Source organism: Dipodomys merriami, unplaced genomic scaffold (assembly GCF_024711535.1).
Source record: "Dipodomys merriami isolate MVZ:Mamm:240054 unplaced genomic scaffold, mDipMer1.0.p SCAF_1, whole genome shotgun sequence".
NCBI lineage: Eukaryota > Metazoa > Chordata > Mammalia > Rodentia > Heteromyidae > Dipodomys > Dipodomys merriami.
In genome coordinates this window covers 131,948,585-131,972,488 of record NW_027202270.1, presented here as the reverse complement: position 1 = coordinate 131,972,488, position 23,904 = coordinate 131,948,585, and the positions used below count along the sequence as shown (strand labels likewise).

Genomic DNA, 23,904 nt, shown 5'->3' with positions numbered 1-23,904 from the left:
CATCAGGCCTGAACTCTGGGCCTGGGCACTGTCCCTCAGCTCTTCAGTTCAAGGCAAGTACTCTACCACTTGAGCCACAGTGCCATTTCTGGCTTCTTCTGCTTATGTGGTGCTGAGAAATTGAACCCAGAGACTCATGCATGCAAGGCAAACACTCTACCTCTGAGCCACCTTCCCAGCCCCAGCACACACAATTCTATCTGCAATTATAAGGAAATAAATCCTCTAAAAGCTCTTCCTATGTTTAAGAATTCCTGAAATAGATCTTGTCCTCCTAAGAGATTTGTCTCCCCAAGAGACTCAGACCTTACCCAAGATCTGGATTAGAGTTTCTAGGCAACTGTGCTAGGGAAACAAATTATGTACTAAAACAACATAATTAATTCTACATAGGAAAGACAAAAGGCTCTCCTCCATTCAACTAGTACTGAGGGAATTCAAACAGAAAAGATCTGTAATTTAATCCCCAAACTCCAGTGGATATAAAATTTTAAATGGTTCCAATAATATTTCATATGTGACCCCCCCCAAAGCATCTTGCAAGACATGAGAAGTTTTAAAAAAAAATCCCAGTTTCCACTGAACTGTACTCATCCTCTATTTATTCCAAAACAGATTATGTCAAGTTTGCCAATTAGCCTCATGAAATGACTTTTCTTCCATAAGGACTTTGAAAACTATAGTTTACCCAAGAAGCCACAAAACCTTAGTCATAATTGAAGAAGAAATCAAGACAAGAAGCCATCATTTTTTCCCAGAAGACTAACAACAGTGTATAAGTGCTAGCAAAAAACTGGAGAAATACATAGCTTCAAATATAACTGATAGGTTTGTGAGTTAACAATGTCTTTAGTAGTGGGATCACAGTCTGACCAATTTTTATCAAAAATTTAAAAACAGGCTAGTCGTGACTCACAGCTATAATCCTAGCTACTCAGGAGGCTAAAATTCAGGTTTAAACTGAGGTTTGAAGCTAGCCTAGAGAGAATGCATCTGAAAAATTAACCAGGAAAAAGCTGATCTGGAGACATGGCTCAAGAGACAGAGTGCCAGCTAAACAACCAAGTCAAGTAAAGGTGAGAGGCCCTGTACCTCAGTAGCAGCGTGCACGCACGCACACACGCACGCACGCACGCGCGCACGCACGCACACACGCGCGCACGCACGCACACACGCGCGCACGCGCGCACACACACGCACACACGCGCACACACACGCACGCACACGCACACGCACACGCACACGCACACGCACACACACACACACACACACACACACACACACACACCCTCTATAATCCTAATACTCAGGAGGCTGAGGGGGAAGAATCAAGAATTCAAGGCCAGCCTGGTTATAGCAAGACCCTGTCTCAAAACAGAAAAAAGAAAAGTTTGAAACACATACCCTTTGATGCAGCAATTCTCTACAGATATTTTATAAAAGTGGGCCAAAATAGGTACGCAGCAAATTCAATACAGCATTGTTTATAATGGCCCAACACTGGAAACAAGAAAGTTCTGCTAGCTGGACACTGGTGGCTCACGCCTGTAATCCTAGCTACGCAGGAGGCTAAGATTTGAGGATTGTGGTTCAAAGCCAGCCCGGGCAGGAAAGTCTGTGAGACTCTTATCTCCAACTACCAACCAGAAAACCAGAAGTGGTGCTATGGCTCAAGTGGTAGAGCACGGGCTGGGAAGGTAGCTCAGTGGTAGAGCGCTTGCCTTGCATGCATGAGGCCCTGGGTTCAATTCCTCAGCACCACATAAGCAGAAAAAAATAAAAAGCCATAAGTGGCGCTGTGGTTCAAGTGGTAGAGTGCTAGCCTTGAGCTGAAGAGCTGAGGGACAGGTCCAGAGTTCAGGTCCACAACCGGACCCCCCCCCCCAAAAAAAAAATAAGTGGTAGAGCACTAGCCTTAGCTAGAGCTTAGGGACAGCACCCAGGCCCAGAGTTTAAGCCCCACAACTGACCAAAAAAAAAGAATTCTGTTCTTTTAGGAATGCCACAATGATAGCACATCATGTAAAATGAACCAGTAAATGAAGATATAAAAAGATCTCTCAGATATAACTAGGAAAGAAACTTGAGAACATTAGGTCTTATAACATGATTCCTTCAGTGTAAAATTTTTAAATGATCCATATACAGCCTGGTATCTGACTCAAATTATGTTCTAGAAAGATATGTAAGAAACTGCTCACTGTAGTTATCTTTAGAAACAGTGACCATAGAGCTCAGGCAAAAGAAACAGACTGATATAAAAACATCCAAAATCATCTAAGAAATAGAGATAATCTGAAGATAGAACCAATCCTCAGTTAGGAGCCTGTGCCCTCCTCTACCCCTTCCTTGGCATGTCACCCCTCCATGTAGACTTGAAATTGCTCCCAAATATCCTCCTTCCCCTCCCCTACTACTTAGGAGACATGGAGATGTTGTGTGCTTTAAAATTTTTTGAAGAATGAAACTAAGTTGTGTGAGAAGACAAGAGGTAAGGGGAAAATGGCCCCTCAACACACAGCTGGAACCTAGTAAGGAAACTGGAGGAGAAAAGGGAGAACTAAAACAATCTCTTCTCAAGACACTTCACTCAAGCTTTCCTCGGGCAATGGATAGCTCAGTACCCTACTCCAACTGCTAGCTATTGACTGTGACTGTAAGTGAGGAGAAAGCTAGTTAGCTAGGCTAACTATGGGCTAACATAGTTACTTCAATTCTGTCTTTTATGATATAGATGAGTCAGAAGAGTTGTTCCTGAACAGCTTGAAGAGGCAGACAACACTACTGCTGAACCTACAGATTGTTGCTATCTTCTTCACAGATAGCAAACCTCCATAAGCACACAATGTAAAGGCACATTGAGGGGGTCTGCCTCAACATGCAACAGCCAGGTGTTATATGCAACAGAGAAGGCTGAAAAAAATCTCTGCTGCCCTGTGGGGCCTCAGAGAGTCCTGCTCGACAGGGTTGGGCTACACAGGTCTGCTTTTCCAGCCACTCTGACTGCCCATTGGACCATATAGGACTAAATCAAGGAAGATAATCCTCTGTATTTAACTGCTTCGTTTATCTGATGCCCATAAGCCCATGAAATAAATTATAACCTTCTTTCCTTTCCATGACAGTCTTCTGAAACACTGCTTTACAAAGGGTAAATTATATCCATCTAGAATTTCCAGAGGAGCTAGCTCTCTTTAAAGCAAGAATAGCTTTACCTACAGGTAACCATAAAAATTCCTTCAGAATTTAAGGAACACAAAGAGCCTCTTTCTTGCCTCCATCCTCAAATCCTTTAAAAATGACACAAAGTGCCGGGTGATGGTGGCTCACGCCTGTAATCCTAAGCTACTCAGGAGGCTGAGATCTGAGGATCACGGTTCAAAGCCAGCCCGGGCAGGAGAGACCGTGAGACTCCTATCTCCAATAAACCACCAGAAAACCGGAAGTGGCGCTGTAGCTCAAGTGGTAGAGCACTCGCCTTGAGCTGAAGAGCTGAGGGACAGCGCCCAGGCCCAGAGTTCAAGCCCCACGACCGACAAAAAAAAAAACAAAAAAAAAAAAAAAAATGACACAAAGTTCTCCATTGATGCTTCACATTATCAGGTCAGAATTGGCCTGTTTAGGTAGTACTTGTTTAATAATGAAAAGAGGAAAAACAGATTAGATCCCTAACACCATGGCACACTAACTCTTCATCTTATACTGTTGTAGTCAATAATGCTTTGAGAAACTGAAAAAAGCAAACAAATATCATTTCTAAAAAATGTATTGAACTATAATATATAATTTCCATATAATTTTGAGCTCACAATTCTTCTGAAGCCCATTTAGGAACCCTCTCCAGTCTGGGACTAAGAGCCTATAGCTAAGAAGGAATAAATTTGGCAAATGTTTCCAAGAGCTCCTGTGCATGTGGGGAATGAGGGATCTCAAGAAAGAGAGTTCTCTCTATACTTCAGACTACTGCCTAGAAGTGACCCTATCTAGAGTCCACATTGAAAAGTATGACTCACCCTCAACAAGAAGTATGAATTATTTATTATTCATTCTCTCTCTGCTTAGAAATAGATTCTCCTGGCTTCAGAGAAGCAGAACATGTTAACCGATGACCAACTGAGATCATCTACCAAACAGGTTCTGACACTTGCTGGTTAATCACACTACCTGAGGAATGAGGAGAAGGAAAATCTGAACACTTTATGAATCAAGGGGGCTCACCTCTGAGGTTTTCGAATATCCCAGAGTCCAACTCCTTCCTTTGAATTGGCTGTGGCCAACAACCTGGGTTCCACTGGGTTAAACATGACACTGTGAAAGGCTGATGGATAGTTTGCCAGACAGAAGGGCTCTGTGAAAAAGACAAATTATGATCAGTTCATTCCAGGTACCTTTGGGTCAGTAGCAGGCAGAAGATGAGCAAAGAGGATGAGTGCAAGTAGGAGCAAACTCTTTAATAACCCACAACCTGGAAGGGGAAACAAAGGAGGAGGCTACAATGCTTGATAAGAAATGTACTCATTATCTTGCCCATGTAATTGTAACCCCTCTGTACAGTATTTTCACAATAAAAAATAAGTAAATTTTTTTTAAAAAATTAAAAAAAAAAACCCACAACCTCAAAAACAAAAAAAATAGGGTTGGGAATGTGGCTTAGTGGTAGAGTGCTTGCCTAGCATGCATGAAGCCCTGAGTTCCATTCCTCAATACCACAAAAACAGAAAAACCCAGAAGTGGTACTGTGGCTCGAGTGGTAGAGTGCTAGCCTTGAGCACAGAGAGGGTCAGGGACAGAGCCCAGGCCCCAAGTTCAAGCCCCAGGACCAGCAAAAAAGAATGGAAGGAAGGAGGGGAGGGAGGGAGGGAGGGAGGGAGGGAGGGAAAAAAATAACCCACAACCTCAATGTAACATACCCCACCAGGCACCCTTCCCTCAAGGTCCTCCCAGTCCTGCACATATTTTTATCGTGTAGAAAGTCTGAAAACAGTAACTTAAACATGTTTGACCAAATTTTAAATCATAATACTCAGAAAACTATATAATACCTGAAAGGAGGAAGCTGTTTTATAGTAGTAAAACTAAATTCCACAGGGAGCTGAAAAAGTTTACAATCCATTTCCAGTAGATTATATTACACCTTCAACCTAAATGTATTACATAAAATTCTAAGTTTTATACTGCAAATCAATTTAATGAAGACAAAGCAAAACAGAGAAAATACTAAGATAAGGTAAAACAATGGTGCAGTTTTCTCTTCTGATTCACAATGTTCCCTAAATGGCTAATTCCTTAAATGGCTCCCTAAATTCCTAAGTGTTGAATTTTTATGATTTGATTCACTATTAGAATTTTTTTAAGTTGTATATGGTAGTACATATCTATAATTCTAGCACTCAAGAGGCTGTAAGGTAAGAGGATCATAAGTTAGAGGCTATAGTCTGAGCTTTGTCAAAAAAAAATGTTTATGATTAAAACCAGGGCTGGGAATGTGGCTTCCTGGTAGAGTGCTTGCCTCATATGCATGAAGCCCTGGGTTTGATTCCTCAGTAGCACATAAACAGAAAAAGCCGGAAGTGGTGCTGTGGCTCAAGTGGTAGAGTAAAAGCCTTGAGCAAAAGAAGTTCAGGGATAGTGCCCAGGTCCTGAATCCAAGCCTGAGGACTGACAAAAAGAAAGAAATAAAAGCAGGGCTGAGAAGCTGTCTCAGTGTTAGAGTGCTTGCCTTGCATGCATGAGGCCCTAGGTTCAATTCCTCAGCACCACATAAGCAGAAAAAAGCCAGACGTGGCACTATGGCTCAAGTGGTAGGGAGCTAGCCCTGAGCTGAAGAGCTGAGGGGCAGTGCCCAGGCTCAGAGTTCATCCCCCACAACTGACTAAATAAATAAATAATTTAAAAGCTCAATACTTGAACTTAACATGCATCTAACCAATTCCTAGTCAACTTCACTTAGCACTCCTACATTCCTCTACATAAATTAGCAGGCTCCAGATGAAGAAGAAACCAGTTTGCTACCTAGAAGCACATATTTTTGTGGAAGCATTTTAGAGTCAAAGACAGCACCTCTCCATCTATGATTAACATATGTAGTCCTGCCCAGGACCTTGACAGCTGAAGAACTCTCAGCAATCAAACAGACAAAGGACAATCAAACCTACTATATACACAAAGAACCATAGCACTGTTTGCTGCAACCAGGCCTGCCTGACCTAAGGACAAGCTTCTCTGAACACTAATAATGAGGATAGCTCAACATGTTAAATGCCTAAAATATGGAAAAAACAAAAGTCTTAGATCCCACAGGCAGGATGGTAACTGTGTACACAGGTGTGACTGATTATTTGAAGCCACACTAAACCTGGAGGTGGTAATGGTGGTGGCAAGAGGGTGGTACTGGAGGAAAGAGCCTCTGAAGACTGAGCTACAGAGAGAAATCTCTCTACAGGAAATGAGCTTCTCTGAGAAGATATATTTCCTGAAGAACATTAGTAAAGAAAGTCAACAAAACAAGTTCTTCATTTCACATTTAAGAGACAGAAAGAAAACAATGGAAGAGATGCTCAGTGACAATTCCCCTTACAAGGTGCTCTGCCATCTTTCTATAATCCTATGCAGGTGTAAGGTGAAGTTCTGTGGGCTTTTTTTAAAAAACAAAGAACCAGACCACTACTATATCTGCAAAAATGTGCACAGCATCCTCATTCTCTATAAATAATCAGCAGTTCGTATGTGTCAGTAACACACAGAGCTGGCCCCTAGTGGCCAGTCTTTGTGGTGAGGCACCACAACTTTTGTTCCTAAGGGTACAAATCACCAGATCAAAGAGTTTGTGGACTTTCTTGCTGCTCTTTTCTAGCTCTCTCTGCTTTCTCTCTGCTCTAGCTCTTTCCTCTCTCTTTCCTCTCTTTCCCAGCTCTCTCTCATTCCCAGGCCTTTCCCAGCCACGTGGAGTGCCAACCTTGCCTGGTCCCAGCAGGTCTATAAACCTATCCCTTACCTGAATACCACGTGCGTGCTGCTGTTCTTACTCGCCTACCTCTTTTTAAAAACCTAACACTTAATATATACTAAATACAAAAGGAACTCAATAAATATTTGATTATAAAAAAAAAAAGTTTGTGGAGATTCACAGGTGGTTGGAGAAGAGATCGCAAAGATGCCCCACTTCTGACAATTTAGGGTAGGAGCTAAGCCACATGTCTTACATTTCCTCTGACATCCAGACAGGTAATAAACTGAATCTGCAATAAACTTGACATCAAACTACTCAACATTTAATGCAATAACCTTTGATAAAGTGTCCCTACCTCCATGGGGAGACTCCCGGATGTCCCAAATGAGAACCCGGCCATCGTCTGAGGAGCTGGCAAAAATGTTGTCATTCACTGGGCTCACTGACAAGCCATATACTGCATCTTCATGAGCAAAAACATCCAAAGTCTCACTGCTGAGAAAGAGAAAGCAAAAGAGGCACACAGGCATCTAGATATATATAAACAAAGCATAAAGTCCCAGCCCAAGTTACGTAGGGTGCGGTTACTTTCATTCCCAGGAGTAAGTTGATCTAGTTAAATTAAAAGGATATTATATTTCCTAAAAAGTCAGTACTCGATTTTCAAATAAAAAATATATACACACATATATACACATGTGTGTACTACATATCATACAATGCATAATGTATATAAAAGCATATTAAATATATTTCAAAACTTTCACACTAAATACAAATATTTTAAAGTGATTCAGCAGATGCGATGGCTCACACCCATGATTCCAACTATTTGTGAAAAGGACACTGTGAGCCAGGCGCTGGTGGCCTAGCTACATGTAATCCTAGCTACTCAGGAGGCTGAGATCTGAGGATCACAGTTCAAAGCCAGCCCAGGCAGGAAAGACCATGAGATTCTTGTCTCCAATTATCCACCTAAAAAGGGGTAAGCACTAGCATTAATCAAAACCTCAGGGACAGCACCCATGCCCTAAGTTCAAGCCCCACAACCAAAAAGAAAGAAAGAAAGAAAGAAAGAAAGAAAGAAAGAAAGAAAGAAAGAAAGAAAGAAAGAAAGAAAGAAAGAAAGAAAGAAAGAAAGAAAGAAAGAAAGAAAGAGAGGAGAGAGAGAGAGAGAAAGAAAGAAAGAAAGAAAGAAAGAGAGGAGAGAGAGAGAAAGAAAGAAAGAAAGAAAGAAAGAGAGGAGAGAGAAAGAAAGAGGAGAGAGAGAAAGAAAGCAAGAGGAAGGAAGGAAGGAAGCAGCAAGAAAGCAAGAAAGCAAGAAAACAGAAAAAGAGAAGAGAAGAAAAGAAAAGAACAGGACGTTGGAAGGATTGCATTTGAGGTTAGCTAAGGCAGAAAAGTTAGAGACTACATCTTAACCAGTAAGCTAAGAGGTAATACACACTTGTATAGTCCAGCTACGTAGGAAGAACAGAAGATTATAGTCTGAGATCAAACATAAGACCCTATCTTGAAAAATAACTGGAGGTGTAGCTCAAGAGGTAGAATGCATGAGGCCCTGAGTTCAAAGCACAGTACTGTTTTTCCCCCCACCCCCAACAACAACAACAACAAAAATGCAGTCTGGTACAATACAGTAAGAATTCAATAAATATTACCTATTACTATTTCTACTACTAAACACTATTTCCCTTCACCTTTTGATCTCTTTAAATTTTTACCTAAAACTAATTTCATATCAACTTTTTTTTGAGCTGGTGCTGGGACTTGAACTCAGGGGCTAGGCACTGTCCCTGAACTTCTTTGGCTCAAGGCAGGCACTCTACCACTGGAGCCATAATGCCACTTCCAGCTTCTTTTGAGTAGTTCATTGGAGATAAGAGTCTCATGGGGCCAGACACTGGTGGTTCATACCTATAACCCTAGCAACTCAGGAGGATGGGATCTAAGAGTTGAAGTTCAAAGCCAGCCCAGGCAGGAAAGTCCATGAGACTCTTCTTGGGGGTTTTTTTTGGCCAGTCCTGATGCTTGACTTCTGGGCCTACACACTGTCCTTGATCTTCTTTTTGCTCAAGGCTAGCACTGTACCACTTGAGCCAGTGTGCCAGTGTTTTTCTGTATATGTGGTAGTGAGGAGTCGAACCCAGGGCTTCATGCATGCAAGGCAAGCACTCTATCACTAAGCTACATTCCCAGGCCTTCCATGAGACTCTGATCTCCAATTTCACCACCAGAAAACCAGAAGTGGTGCTGTGGCTCAAGAAGTAGAGCACTTGCCTTGAGCTAAAGAGCTCAGGGACAGGAACCCAGGACCAGAGTTCAAGCCCCACAATAAATAAACAAACAAAAAAGCCTCACAGACTTTCCTGCCCAGGCCCGCTTCAAACCACAATCCTCAGATCTTAGCCTCCTGAGTAACTAGGTGTGAGCCAACTGTGTCAAACAACTTTTTTTTAATCAAAACTTTATCTTAAAACTATTACAGGATGCATGTGGCCAGTGACTCATACCTATAATCCTAGCTATCAGGAGGCTGAGATCTGAGAATCTCAGTTCAAAACCAACCATGGCAAACAAATCTAGGCCTCTTATCTCTAATTAACTAGCAAAAAGCTGTAAGCAGAAGGGGGGCTCAAGTACAGAATGCTGGCTGTGAACATTAAAAGCTAAGCACAAGTTTGAGGTCCTGAGTTCATGCTCCAGTATTCTTACAGAAATCTTTTTCAGAAAAGAACCATTGACTCCATGTTCTCTTCAAAAGCTAAAAAGATGATTTTGATCTAAAGAACTATTTGCCTTTCTTCATATGAAAAATACAAAACTTCACCAGATGCCAGTGGCTCATGCATATAATCCTAACTACTCAGGGGGCTGAGATCTGATTAATACGGTTCAAAGACAGCCTGATCAGGAAAGTCTGTGAGACTTTTATCTTCAATTAACCACTAGACCACCAGAAGTGGCTCTGTGGTTCAAAGTGGTAGAGCACTAACTGAGTGAAAAAGCTCAGTGACATGACAGCATGCAGGCCCTGAGTTCAAGCCCCACAAGTGACCAAAAAAAAAAACTTCATACACCAATAATCTATTTACCTTTCAACATCATGGAGGATAACTTGCTCATCATTTCCTGTGAAGGAAAAAAGCAGACATCTGGTAATTCCTGAAAGTCAGTCCCTGCCCACATTACAATGTAGTATTTTAAAGTTTTCAGGGATAAAATATCAACAAAGTCAAAATTAATACAAATCAGATGTATTCATCAAGAGATTTATAAAAGTAACCTAAGGTTAGGATAGTCTTACAGAAAAAAAATTAAAAATGTAATAGCAATAAGGTATAATATAATAACAGTTCCCCACATGCATTATCCAGAGGGTTAGGGAGAAAAAATTAGCCCCTAAACAAGAGTAAATGATCAAATAAATTCACTTACTCAAGCCAATATTTCCTTTTCCACCAGCAAAACATTCATTAACTATGAAACCTGGAAGGAGATGATCTCTAACATTTCGAGGTTTCAGCTATTTACCTGAGAATTGGGACAATAGTTATATCTACTTCAGAGGGCTACTATGAGGCTATAAATCTATAAACATACTCAGAATAAGGTTGAGCAATTGATAACCACCACTACCCCCATAAAAGTTTGCTACTTTTGGGCTGGGAAGGTGGCTCAGTGGTAGAGCGCTTGCCTTGCATGCACGAGGTCCTGGGTTCGATTCCTCAGCACCACATAAGCAAAAAGAAAAAAAGCCAGAAGTGGTGCTGTAGCTTAAGTGGTAGAAAGCTAGCCTTGAGCTGAAGAGCTGAGGGACAGCGCCTAGGCCCAGAGTTCAGGCCCCACGACCGGACCCCCCCAAAAAAAGTTTGCTACTTTCCCTATCCTTATCTTTTTTTTTTTTTTTTTTTTTTTTTTTTGCCAGTCATGGGGCCTGAACTCTGGGCCCTCAGCTCTTCAGCTCAAGGCCAGTACTTTACCACTTGAGCCATAGCACCACTTCCGGCTTTTTCTGCCTGTGTGGTACTGAGGAATGGAACCCAGGGCCTCATGAATGCAAGGTAAGCACTCTACCATTGAACCATCTTCCCAGCCCCTTATCATGTTTTTTATAGCATTAAAATTTGATGTCTTGCCATGCGCTGGTGGCTCATATCTGTAATCCTAACTACTCAACTCTGAGGATCATGATTTGAAGTCAGTCCAGGCAGGAAAGCTGTGAGATTATTAAAAAAAAAAAAAGCTAGAAGTGGAGCTGTGGCTCAAGTGATAGAGCACTTGAGCAGCTCAGGGACAGGGACCAGGCCTGTGTTCAAGCCCCAGGGCCAGTAAAAATGGATGACTATGGGCTGGGAAGGTGGCTCAGTGGTAGAGCGCTTGCCTTGCATGCCTGAGGCCCTGGGTTCGATTCCCCAGCACCACATAAGCAAAAAGAAGAAAGCCGGAAGTGGCGCTGTGGCTCAAGTGGTAGAGCACTAGCCTTGAGCTGAAGAGCTGAGGGACAGCACCCAGGCCCAGAGTTCAGGCCCTACAACCGGACTCAAAAAAAAAAAAAAAATAGATGACTATGATTCTAAATAATAGGAATATTTTTCGCTACAATTTTCTCTTTTCCTCATTTCTTCTTTTTCTATCAAGGGATCTAAAAATACTAAATTTAAAATGCAGCAGTACAGCCGGGCACCAGTGGCTCACGCCTATAATCCTAGCTACTCAGGAGGATGAGATCTGAGGACCACAGTTTGAAGCCAAACCAGGCAGGAAAGTCCTTGAGACTTTTAGTTCCAATTAACCACCAGAAAACTGGAAGTGGCACTGTGGCTCAAGTGGTAGAGGGCTCACCTTGAGCTGAAGAGCTCAGGACCAGTATCCAGGCCCAGAGTTCAAGCCCCACAACCGACCAGAAAAAAAACAACAACAATGCAGCAGTGGTACACAGTAGACACTATGTTGAAAATGAACTATGTAACTTGTAGTTGGGATGGGAGGGCCAAAATAGGAGACAGTAGGGCTGGGAAGTGGCTCAGTGGTAGAGCGCTTGCCTTGCATGCCAGAGGCCTTGGGTTCGATTCTTCAGCACCCCATAAGCAAAAAGAAAAAAGCCGGAAGTGGCGCTGTGCCTCAAGTGGTAGAGCGCTAGCCTTGAGCTGAAGAGCTGAGGGACAGCGCCCAGGCCCAGAGTTCAGGCCCCATGACCGGACCCAAAAAAAAACAAACAAACAAAATAGGAGACAGTAAAGGAAGCAAGAACATTGTCCAAACAGAAATGTGCTCATTACCTGACTTGAGTAACTGTAACACCTTTGTATATTACCTTTATAATAACAATTTTAAAAAAGGAAATGAAGTAAAACTAAAAACTAAAATAAAAATACTATATTTATAAAGTACCTTTAAATTGTATATAGGGCTAAAAAAAAAAAAAAAAAACCTGGGGGCTGGAAAGGTGGCTCAGTGATAGAGCGCTTGCCTTGCATGCCTGAGGCCCTGGGTTCAATTCCTCAGCACCACATAAGAAAAAAGAAGGGCTGGGAAGGTGGCTCAGTGGTAGAGTGCTTGCCTTGCATGCATGAGGCCCTGGGTTCGATTCCTCAGCACCACATAAACAGAAAAAGCCGGAAGTGGCGCTGTGGCTCAAGTGGTAGAGCACTAGCCTTGAGCTGAAGAGCTGAGGGACAGCGCCCAGGCCCAGAGTTCAGGCCTCACAACCGGACCCAAAAAAAAAAGAAAAAAAAAAAGAAAAAAGAAAAAAGAAAAAAGCTGGAAGTGGCACTGTGGCTCAAGTGGTAGAACACTAGCCTTGAGCTGAAGAGCTGAGGGACAGCGCCCAGGCCCAGAGTTCAGGCCCCACGACTGGACCCAAAACATAATAAAAAAATAAAAAATAAAAACCTGAATATGAAAAGACAGAAAGTAAAAAATATCCCATATTCCAAGCTTAAATGCACAATCAGCAGTTACTTATAAAGAAAACCAAAGTAGGAATGAAAGTGTAGCCCAGGCTCTCTTAAATTTCAGTCCTAGGATGAATTATATTGTGATTGCATGCCAATGAAATGGATAAACTCATATAGCTCCTTCCAGGTGTCAGGCACAGGCTAGGTACAGCAGAGTAAGATTCTGCCCAGTCCCTGAGGAACTGAGAGTTTAACTGCACAAATTAATAGCAGCAAAAAGATGTCATGTAGTGATATGTTTGGCAGGAACAAAATACATGGGAAAACGAGGCAGTTGCAGAGAGAAATAACCCTGAAGGCTTACTAATAGAAGATGTATGGGGGTATGTGGGGCAACTAAGGTGGAAGAACAGCCTGAGCAAAAGGCACAGGTAAAATAAAGTAGCACAGTTCAGAGCACACTTAAGCCTGCAAGTAATTTAGGAGGTTACAATGTATGTCGGTGGCAAGGGAAATGATACTAAAAACCAGGAAGACTAGAGTTTGGGCTATTCAGTAGACACTATAAGGACAAGGTTTGAAGAGTCAAATCTTTGTTTTAAATCTAGCAATGAGTTGAAAGGGAGAGACTGATAGCAGAAGTTACAGTGCTAGGGATCAGACACAGGGCCTTGAAGGACTACCACTAGGCTATTATTCCCAGCCCAATCTGTTAAATTGCCTTGTGGACACAAGTGGATGTAGAGAGGAATAATCTGCAGTTCAAAGTGGTCAGGCCCAGAAAGTTGGTAGTAATAAAGGGAGTGATAGATAGAAACCACTACAAGAGGTTGGCTCAAGCACTAGCTACCCCAATTGTATCTTTTTGAAAGTCATCCATGGCTTACGACATCTAATTGAATCACAGCCAACATTCTAAAATGATGTATCCTAGGCACTGGATTATGACATCAAATTGAATCACAGTCAACAAATGCTGGGCACTAGTGGCTTATATCTGTAATCTTGTCTACTGGGGAGGCTGAGATCTGAGGAACACAATTCAAAGCCAGCCCAGGCAGAAAGATCCTTGACACGCTTATCTCCAATAAACTACTCAGAAAAGGCCAGAAGTTGCACTGTGGCTCAAATAGTAAAGCAAGCAACTAGCCTCGAGCAAAAGAAGCTCAGGGTCAGCACCCAGGCCCTGAGTTCAAGCCCCAGGACTAGCACAACCAAGCAATCAATAAATCAAGAGTGTACTGCAGATAATAGGCTTAAGTATTATTTCATGTGTGTGTGTGTGTGTGTGTGTGTGTGTGTGTGTGTGAACCAAACTGCAACATAAAGTTTTCTGCCACAAAGAAAAAGGAAGAGGATAGAGGAAGAAAGGGAAGGAGAGGAGGGCTATCTAAACTGCCGTAATAGAGAAAAGATAAGCTATTGAAAACCAGTAATTCCACAGCTGAGTCAAATATAGGTGAAATTTTTAAGAGTTATTAAAATAATATTAGCATTTGTTTCTCTAAAGTTTCAGCCACAGTTTCCAAAAGTAGAATCTTCTCACCTCCAGAGAACACTTTGGTATTCCCACTGTTGAAAGCCAGGCAAAAAATGTTGGAATGGTGCTCTCCTTTCAGCTGTATGGGCTTCACCCTGGAATGGATGGCTTGTTCCATGTGCCATAGCAGAACCCGACGGTCATCTCCTCCTTGAGAGGGAAGTAAGAATCTAGAGTTAAAACAGCTGACTCTACAGGACAGTTTTGCCAACCTCACCTCTTATTCTTTCCAGAACTACATCTCCCCAATACTGTAAGATTCTGATAAAACACAAAAACCTAGGACTTTTCACCATTAAACCATGGGACAGGAAGTGGCGCTGTGGCTCAAGTGGTAGAGCACTTGCCTTGAGCTGAAGAGCTGAGGGACAGCGCCCAAGCCCAGAGTTCAGGCCCCATGACCGACAAAAAAAAAAAAAAAAAACCTTAAACCATGGGACACATGATCTCTAAGCTATAAACACTCTCCCAGGAAGTATATCTTAAACCAAATAATACTGAAATTGAAAAGTGTAAGCTGTGAAATTAAGACCACCACCCCCACAAGCCACCCTATTCCTATCTTTCTTAGGGGCCCAGCTATTGAACTCTGAAGTGATAGGTTCTACCAGAACAGTATTCAAAGCAATCTTTTGATGTGATCCCATTGACTATAGCATAGTAATATGACAACTAATGAATTGCCTAACCCTAGTAGGAGCTAGACAGAATCCAGTCTCATGAAACCCAGTCCAGCTCTTATCTCTGTATAACTTTAGTGTGAATTACACAAGCAATATTACACTGTATGAGCCAGTGCCTAGAAAAGAATGTTTATGTTCAGTATATTTACAGACGCATTAAACATGTTTACAACAATGAACCGACTTAATGATTACTTCTAAAAAATAGGATTAGAAGAGAGAAGTAGAGAAAGATTGAAGCCAGGTGCTGGTGGCTCACGCCTGTAATCCTAGCTACTGAGGAGGCTGAGATCTGAAAACCATGGTTCAAAGCAGCCTGGGCAGGAAAATACATTAGACTCATCTCCAATTAACCACCAGAAAACAAAGAAATAGAGCTGTGGCTCAAGGTGGTAGAGTGCTAGCCTTGAGCAAAAAGAGATCAGGGACAGTGCCCAGGCCCTGAGTTTCAAGCCCTAGGACCAACAAAAAAAAAAAAGGAAGAAGAGGAAGAAAGAGGAGGAGGAAGAAGAGAAAGAGAAGAAGAAGCTTTTTATTTTGCATTGTTTTGACTATTTTTTCTTTTTGCTGTACTGGCTGGGGATTGAATCTAGCACTCTGAACATGCTATAACTTCCCATTCCTGTTTATAACAAGCCAATGATATAGTCTGTTCCTAATAAAAATTTAAGTTCCAACAGCAGCAAATCATAGCAAGCTCTGCACCTTGTCTATCCTAAGTAATTAAAAAAAATACAAAAATATCCTCTTCCAACTGAGGATATAGCTCAGTGATAAAGTATGTGCTTAACATCTGTAAGACATGAGGTATAATAACCAGAACATTTTTAAAGCCACAAAACTATAACACATCCATATATAAGCAAGATATGAAGAAGTCAGTCAGTAGATCTACGAGCCAATAGAGCCCAAGCACTAGTTATTCATGACTGTAATCCTAGTTACCTGGAGGCTGAGATCAAGAGGACTTCAGTTCCGGGCCAGCCCAGTTCTAGTTCATACATGTGAAACCCCTTCTCAACCAATAGGTGTGCATGGTAGCATACACCTGTCATCCCAGTATTTAGAAGCTGGAGATCAGAAGTATCAGAGTTTCAGGAAAGCCTGGGCAGAAAAGTCCATGAAATTCCATCACAATAGAAAAGCTGGCACAGGGACACAGACCTGTCATCCCAGCTATGTCAGTAAGAGAAAAACAGGTAGAAGATCATAGCCAGCCATATATTTGGCAGAATGAGACCATGTCAAAAAAGAAGGGCTAGAAGTGTGGCTCAACAGTAAAGCACCTTCCTACCAAGTTTAAAACCCTACACATACATACATACACACACACACACACACACACGCACACACACACACACATGCACATGCATGTACAAAGAACTAATGCAAAGCAAGCTGGGCATTGGTGGCACATTCCTGTAATCCTACCACTTGGAAGGTATAGGCAGGAGGATCTCAAGTTCAAAACTAACCTTAGCCTAGACCACCCAGAGGAGATACTATAGTGTACTTGTGGCTCACGTAGTAGGGTGCCTGCCAGTGAGCGTAAAGCATCAGATACTGAGTTCAAGTTCCAGTCTCAAAGTTAAACAACCAAAACAAAAAAAAAAAAAAAAACTTTCTTTTTGCCAAGCACCAGTGGCTCACACCTGTAATCCTAGATACTCAGGAGGCTGAGATCTAAGGATTGTGGTTTCAAACAAGCCCCTGTAGAAAAGTCCATGAAAATTTTACCTCCAATAAAATTATCAAAAAGCCAGAAGTCGTGCTGTAGCTCACATGGTAGAACACTAGCCTTGAGCAAAATAAGATCAGTGACAGTGCCCGTGCTCTTAGTTCAAACCTTAGGACCAGCACAGAAAGAATAAGTAACTAAAAACAAAAAGGTTGGGTGCCAGTGGTACACATCTATAATCCTGACTATTGCCAAGGCAGAGATCAGGAGGATCAATTTGAGGCCAGCCAGGCAAAAAGTTTGTGAGAACACATTGCAACAAAAAACAAAAACCCTGAGCATGGTAGAACATGTCAGTCATCCAGCTACTGCAAGAAGTGTAACTAAGAATTGCAATCCTCCAGGCTGGCATAGGAAAAAAGGAAGATCTAATCCCAAAAATAATCAAAGCAAGCCAGGCCCTAGTGGCCTACAGCTATCCACTCAAGAGGCTGAGACATGGATAGAAATTTGTAAGGTACTGAACAGAAAAGTCCAAGAGACTCCATTCCATCTCACGCTCAACTGGAAATGAGTCTAAAGTGAGTAGACAGCCAGCTAAGCAAGCAAGCCAGCTGACAGCACAAGGGCCTGAGTTCAAATAAGTAATTCAAAAAAGGAATGGAGTAGCCAGGTGCCAGTGGCTCATGCCTATAATCCTAGCTACTCAGAAGGCTGAGATTTGAGGATTGTAATTTAAAGTTAGCTGGGAAGGAAAGTCTTTGAGACTCTTATCTCCAATTTACTACCAAAAATAAAACAACAACAACAAAAACTGGGAGTAAGGGAAGAAGTGACATTGTCCAAAAAGAAATGTACTCTTTACCTGATTTATGTAACTGTAATAAGATAATTTAAAAGCAGGAAGGAGTCAGGCTCTAGTGCCTATAATTCTAGGAGGAGGCTGAGATATGAGGATCATGGTTTGAATCCAGCCCAGGCAGGAAGGTCCATGACACTCTTATCTCCAATTAACAACTAGAAAACCAGAAGAAGTGGTGTTATGGCTCAAGTGGTAGAGTGCTAGCCTTGAGCTGAAGAGCTGAGGAACAGCCCCAGACCCAGAATTCAAGCCTCATGACCAACAACAAGGAGGAAGAGGAGGAAGAAGAGGAGGAGGGGGGGGGAGGAGGAGCTGGAAGTGGAGGTATGGCTCAAGATGTACAATGCTATCCTTGAGCAATAAAGCTCAGGGACAGTGACAAGGCCTTGAGTTCAAGCCCTAGGACCAGCACACACACACACACACACACACACACACACACACACACACACACACACACACACACACACACACACACACACACACACACACACACACACACACACACACACACACACACACACACACACACACACACACACACACACACACACACACACACACACACAGGGTTAGTTGGGCAAGGTAGTACATCTCTATAATCCCAGCACTTGGGAGGCTGAGGCAGGAGGATCATGAGCTTAAGGCTAGAGCTACATAATGAATTTAAGGCCAATCTAGTCTATATACTAAGATCTCATTTAAAAATACTAATAAATGAAAAATAAAAAACAGGAAAAAAAAAAAAAAGAGTTTTCTTTAAAAAAAAAATTTTAGGGGCTGGGAAGGTAGCTCAGTGGTAGAATGCTTGCCTTGCATGCATGAGGCCCTGGGTTTGATTCCTCAGCACCACATAAGAAAAAAGAAAAAAGCTGTAAGTGGCACTGTGGCTCAAGTGGTAGAGTGCTAGCCTTGAGCTGAAGAGCTGAGGGACAGCACCCAGGCCCAGAGTTCAAGCCCCACGACAGACAAAAAATAATACTAATTTCTTTGTAAAGGCTTAATGCCTCTATGCTGATCATACGAAATAATATTTATCTAAATGAATTCCAGAAACCAGAAACAAAAGGTTTTTTTTTTTTTCCTTTTTGTCCTGTTTGTATTTCCGTCTTTGGAGAGGTAAAGGGAGCATAGAAATTGAGGAACAAAGGGTGAACAAATGCAGCAGTGGTACTCAGTAGACACTATGTTGAAAATGAACTATATAACTGGTGGGTGATATTATCCAAGAAGAAATATACTCATTTCCTGACTTATGAAAGAGCCCTCTATACATCACCTTTATAATAACAATAAAAATATTTAATTAAAAAAACTCTAGCCAGGTGCCAGTGGCTCACGCTTGTAATCCTAGCTACTCAGGAGGCTGAGATCTGAGGATTGCGGTTCAAAGCCAGCCCGGGCAGGAAAGTCTGTGAGACTCTTATCTCTAATAAATCACTAGAAAACAGGAAGTGGCGCTGTGACTCAAGTGGTAGAGCGCTTGCCTTGAGCTGAAAAGCTGAGGGACAGTGCCCAGGCCCAGAGTTCAAGCCCCACGACCAACAACAACAAAAAAAAACTCTAGTAGGAAAACAAAAGAATATGAAAACTCACAGAAGGGAAACATATCAAATATATTATACAGACTCTTGAGCTCTACGGTACTGAGGAAGAGCACATTATAATTTAACCATCTCATATAGTGGCACAAGGAAATATTCACTGCAACATTACAATATAAGAACTGTAAACAACATTTTTTTTTTTTTTTGGGTCCGGTCGTGGGGCCTGAACTCTGGGCCTGGGCGCTGTCCCTCAGCTCTTCAGCTCAAGGCTAGCGCTCTACCACTTGAGCCACAGCGCCACTTCCGGCTTTTTTCTTTTTGCTTATGTGGTGCTGAGGAATCGAACCCAGGGCCTCAGGCATGCAAGGCAAGCACTCTACCACTGAGCCACCTTCCCAGCCCATGTAAACAACATTTATATCTAAACTCAGGAATGAATAAATTCAATTAGAATACAAATGCAAATGAAATCTAAACACAATGGAAAAACACAGAAGGTAAAATTAATCAAGACATGTACAGACATGAATAATCTTGAAAAACTAATGGGAGAAAAAAAAGCCTCAGAACAATATGAACAGACTGGGCATGTTGGCACACACCTATAATCCTAGCACTCTGAGGCAGGAAGATCAAGAATTCAAAGCCAGCATGAAAGTTGGTTGTACTGGGGCTCATGCCTGTAATCTCAACCATTCAGGAGGTTGATATCTACATAGTTAGAAGACAAACCAGGCAGGAAAGTTAGTGAGATTTTCTTTCTTTTTATGATGTTTTTATTGGCCATGAAGAAGCTGCTAAATAGGAAAATATCTTTAAGTGTACAAACAACCATGAAGTGAAGAAATGTGTATAAACACAAATCAACGTCCAACCCCTCCCTCCCCCCCCCCCCCGAAAAAGCATCAATTTAGAAAAGCACCACACACTGAATAGATTCTATTGCCTTAGTCTAAACAGCCTTTAACTATCAGCTGAAAAGGGCAGAAAGGATGACATCATTTCCAATGGCTGTAAGATAGCAACAAAAATCTCTTGCTTGTGTATTGACTCCTAGCTTGATCATACAGAGTTGCTTCTGAGATTCCTATCTCCAATTAAGCCAGAAGTAGAGCTGTGGCTCACATGGTAGAAAAGCTGGCCCTGAACACAAAAGCTAAGGAGACAGGACCCATGCCTTGAGTTCAAGCCCTAGGACTGGCACTAAAAAAAAAAAAAAAAAAAAAAGCCAACCTGAGCAATAGTGAGACTGTCTCAGAAGAAAAAAAAAAAACAAAAAAAAAAACCCAAGGTGATTATAGAAAAGTTGCAAGAGGGCTGGGAAGGTGGCTCAGTGGTAGAGCGCTTGCCTTGCATGCATGAGGCCCTGAGTTCGATTCCTCAGCACCACATAAGCAAAAAGAAAAAAGCCAGAAGTGGCGCTGTGGCTCAAGTGGTAGAGTGCTAGCCTTAAGCTGAAGAGCTGAGGGACAGCGCCCAGGCCCAGAGTTCAGGCCCCACGACCTGACCCAAAAAATAATAATAATTAAAAAAGAAAATAAATTAAAAAAGAAAAGTTGCAAGACATAAGGTAAGTACAAAGTCATTCTCACTGTTGCAAAAACAGCAGAAATAAGATTTGAAATTAATAACATTACCATTGGTGAGGCATGCCTGTAATCTCAGTACTCAGGAGAATGAGTATATGGGAAATCTCTGAACCTTTCTCTTAATTTTGCTGTGAACATAAAACTGCTCTAAAAAAGTCTTACAAAGCAAACAAAAATACATTGAAAGTAAATTTAAGGACTTAACAACATTATCAAATCCAACTGATATCATTCTACATTTTTTACATTTAGATATTTCCTATTGAGGTAGTACAGTGTTTGTGTTAGAAAAATGAAAAGGCCAGGAGCCAATGCTTACATCTGTAATCCTAGCTACTCAGGAGGCTGAGGATCACAATTCAAAGCCAGCCTGGGCAGGAAAGTCCATGATACTCTTATCTCCAATTAACCAACAGAAAACCAGAAGTGGTGCTATAGTTCAAAGTGGAAGAGCACTAGCCTTGAGCAAAAAAGCTCAGAGACAGCACCCAGGCCACAAGTTAAAGCCCCACAACTAACAAAAAAAGGAAAAAGAAAGAAAAAATTTTAAAGGCCCTTGAATGAGGGATAATATGGAACACATCTGTAATTTCTTTTCAAAAGTAGAGCAATAGGTAATTAATAATGTAGACATTATTAAGATGGAAACACTACTTTGTTCTACTTCTGTGTTTGAGAATTTCTATAATAAAACATTTCAAAGTGTGTGTGTGTGTGTGTGTGTGTGTGTGTGTGTGTGTGTGTGTGTGTGTGTGTGCGCGCGCGCGCGCGCGCGCCACAGTTCCACTTCAAGCTTTTTGGTGGTTAACTGGAGATAAGAGAGTCTCACAAACCTCCTGCCTAGGCTGGCTTTGAACCATGATCCTCAGATCTCAGCCTCTTGAATAGCTAGGATTACAGGCATGAGCAATTGATGCTTGGCTAACATTTAAAAATTTTTAAGTATTCATCACAGGAAAAAAAAACAAAAGCAAAACAAAACAAAAACAACAAGGCTCCGAATGACAGGCAAAGATATTTATGGCAAAAACTATAGTAACTGCGGACACCTCTATATTTATTCACTAAGACCTCTGCCAAGCAACATAATCTGTCTTGAATTAGAGCAGCTTAAGAAAAAAAAAAAAAAAACCCTGTTCAATTAAAAATAGAGTATCTATCCCCTGGCACTCAAAGTCTTGGCCTAAGATATTCCTCCATCACTCAAACGGCATTACCTAAATGTTCTTTCTAGGCATTTACAGGATGATTTAATTTTACCAAGTAACATTAATTCAAAATATAGGATTGTTGAATGTCTTGTGATTATTTAAAATCAAGTTTCCTTAATACTTATGATAATGATAAGTTATCTTCATCTTGAAAACAGTAGAGCAAAAATGATCATTGTGGTAGGGCCTGCCTCTTTACTTTCCCTACAAGGAAGTATAAAAAGATATAAAGTGCATCCCCTACCTTCTTTCTCCCCATCCCTCATTTTCTTAGGCAAGGTATTAAGAACCTTGTGCAAAGGCCTGGTGTTGGCACTCAGTAGGTACAAATTGAGGCCTAAACTGAAAATGTTTGGTTGATTTATACTAGCAGAGAGACCAGAAGAGTTGTCCCCAAGCCACTGACCTCACAAAGCAAAGGAGGGTGGTAAAAAGATGTCAGTCCAGATGCAAAAACAGCTGTATAGTTCTGTTTCCTTGACAGACCTAGCCAGTTTAAAAGTGTGGAGATTTATTAAACAGTTCCACACAGAGATACTGATGACTTGCAACTAGTCTAAATAAGATGATCCTTTAAGATAAGCCTAGCAGTTGGGTATTCATGCAATCAGTCTCAGTAAAGAGAGAGGGCCCAGGTTAAACCTCTCCAGGGTGTATGTAAGACAGAATACAGGGGACATCTCAGGAAGTGCTGCCCTTAAGATTGGTAACAATGTCTGAGCCAGATAAGAAACAATAAAAAACCAGGCTGGTATTGTTTTTTTGTGTTTTTCTACTGTTGTTATGGTGGGGGGGGGATGCATTTTTTATTGTTATTGTAAAGGTGATGAACTGGAGGGATTACAGTTACATAAATCAGATAAAGAGTACACATCTTTTTCGTGGTGTTGGGGGATAAATCTCAGGGCCTAGTCCTTGTGTTAGCTAAACAAGTGTTCTACCCCTGAGCTACAATCCTAGAAAAGACCAAGCTTTCTAAGAAAGATTCTTCACAGATAATTGTGTAGTTTTAGCTGGGTGCTGGTGGCTCACATCTATAATCCTAGCTACTTAGGAGGCTGAGATCTAAGGATGGGAAAGTCAATGAGGCTCTCTGTCTCTACATACATATATATTATTATTTTTGTTGTTGTTATTTATCCATTTATGTGGTACTGAGGAATCAAACCCAGGGCCTCATGCATGCTAGGCAAGTACTAAGCCACATTCCCAACCCCTCTATGAGATTCTTATCTCCAATTAGCCAACAAAAAGCCAAAAGTGGAGCTGTGGCTGAAATGGTAGAACATTATAGCCTTGAGCAAAAAAGCTCAGGGACAGTGCCTAATCCTTGAATTCAAGCCCCAAGACCAGCACATTTTTTAAAAAAAATTTTTTTTTTAATAAAAAAAATTGTGGTAGAGTGTTTGCCTTGAATGCATGAGGCCTTGGGTTCGATTCCTCGGCACCACATAAGCAGAAAAAAATGGAAATGGAGCTATGGCTCAAGTGGTAAAGTGTTAGCCTTGAGCTGAAAGAGCTGAGGGACATTGCCCAGGCCCAGAGTTCAGGCCCCATGACTGACCAAAAAAAAAGCCACTTTTCACTTTCACTTACAAATGTCCTTGACAAGTGAAAGACCTCTATAATAAAAATTACAGAGCATGTGCTGGTGGCTCGTACCTCTGTCTGTAATCCTAGCTACTCAGAAGGCTGAGATTTAAGGATCTTTGTTCAAAACCAGCCCGGGCAGGAAAATCCATGAGTCTCTTATCTCCAATTAATCACCAGAAAAATGAAAGTGGTACTGTGGTTCAATGTGGTAGAGTGCTGGCTTTGAGCAAAAAGAGCTGAGGGATAGTGCCCAGGCCCTGAGTTCAAGCCCTACGACCAACAAAAAGGAAAAGGGAAAGGAGGGAGGGAGGGAAGGCAGGGAGGAAGGCAGGCAGGCAGACAGACAGACAGG

The 23,904-nt window shown here is 41.7% G+C and overlaps 1 protein-coding gene across 4 annotated transcripts in view; it reads right to left on the bottom strand.

Moving 5' to 3' along the window:
* Positions 1-23,904, bottom strand: part of Dcaf5 (DDB1 and CUL4 associated factor 5) — a 109,847-nt gene that overhangs the window by 66,061 nt on the left and 19,882 nt on the right. For 3 of the 4 annotated variants that reach the window (XM_070031404.1, XM_070031402.1, XM_070031408.1), the window contains exons 2-5: positions 14,396-14,539; positions 10,045-10,081; positions 7,305-7,444; positions 4,219-4,348 (exon numbers count right to left, since the gene is read on the bottom strand). In XM_070031404.1, coding sequence (XP_069887505.1) covers positions 4,219-4,348; positions 7,305-7,444; positions 10,045-10,081; positions 14,396-14,507 — 419 coding nt within the window. In that variant the 5' untranslated portion in view covers positions 14,508-14,539. Of the gene's footprint in view, positions 1-4,218; positions 4,349-7,304; positions 7,445-10,044; positions 10,082-14,395; positions 14,540-22,203; positions 22,294-23,904 lie in introns of those variants that run through there. The other variant, XM_070031403.1, reaches the window with a different exon arrangement.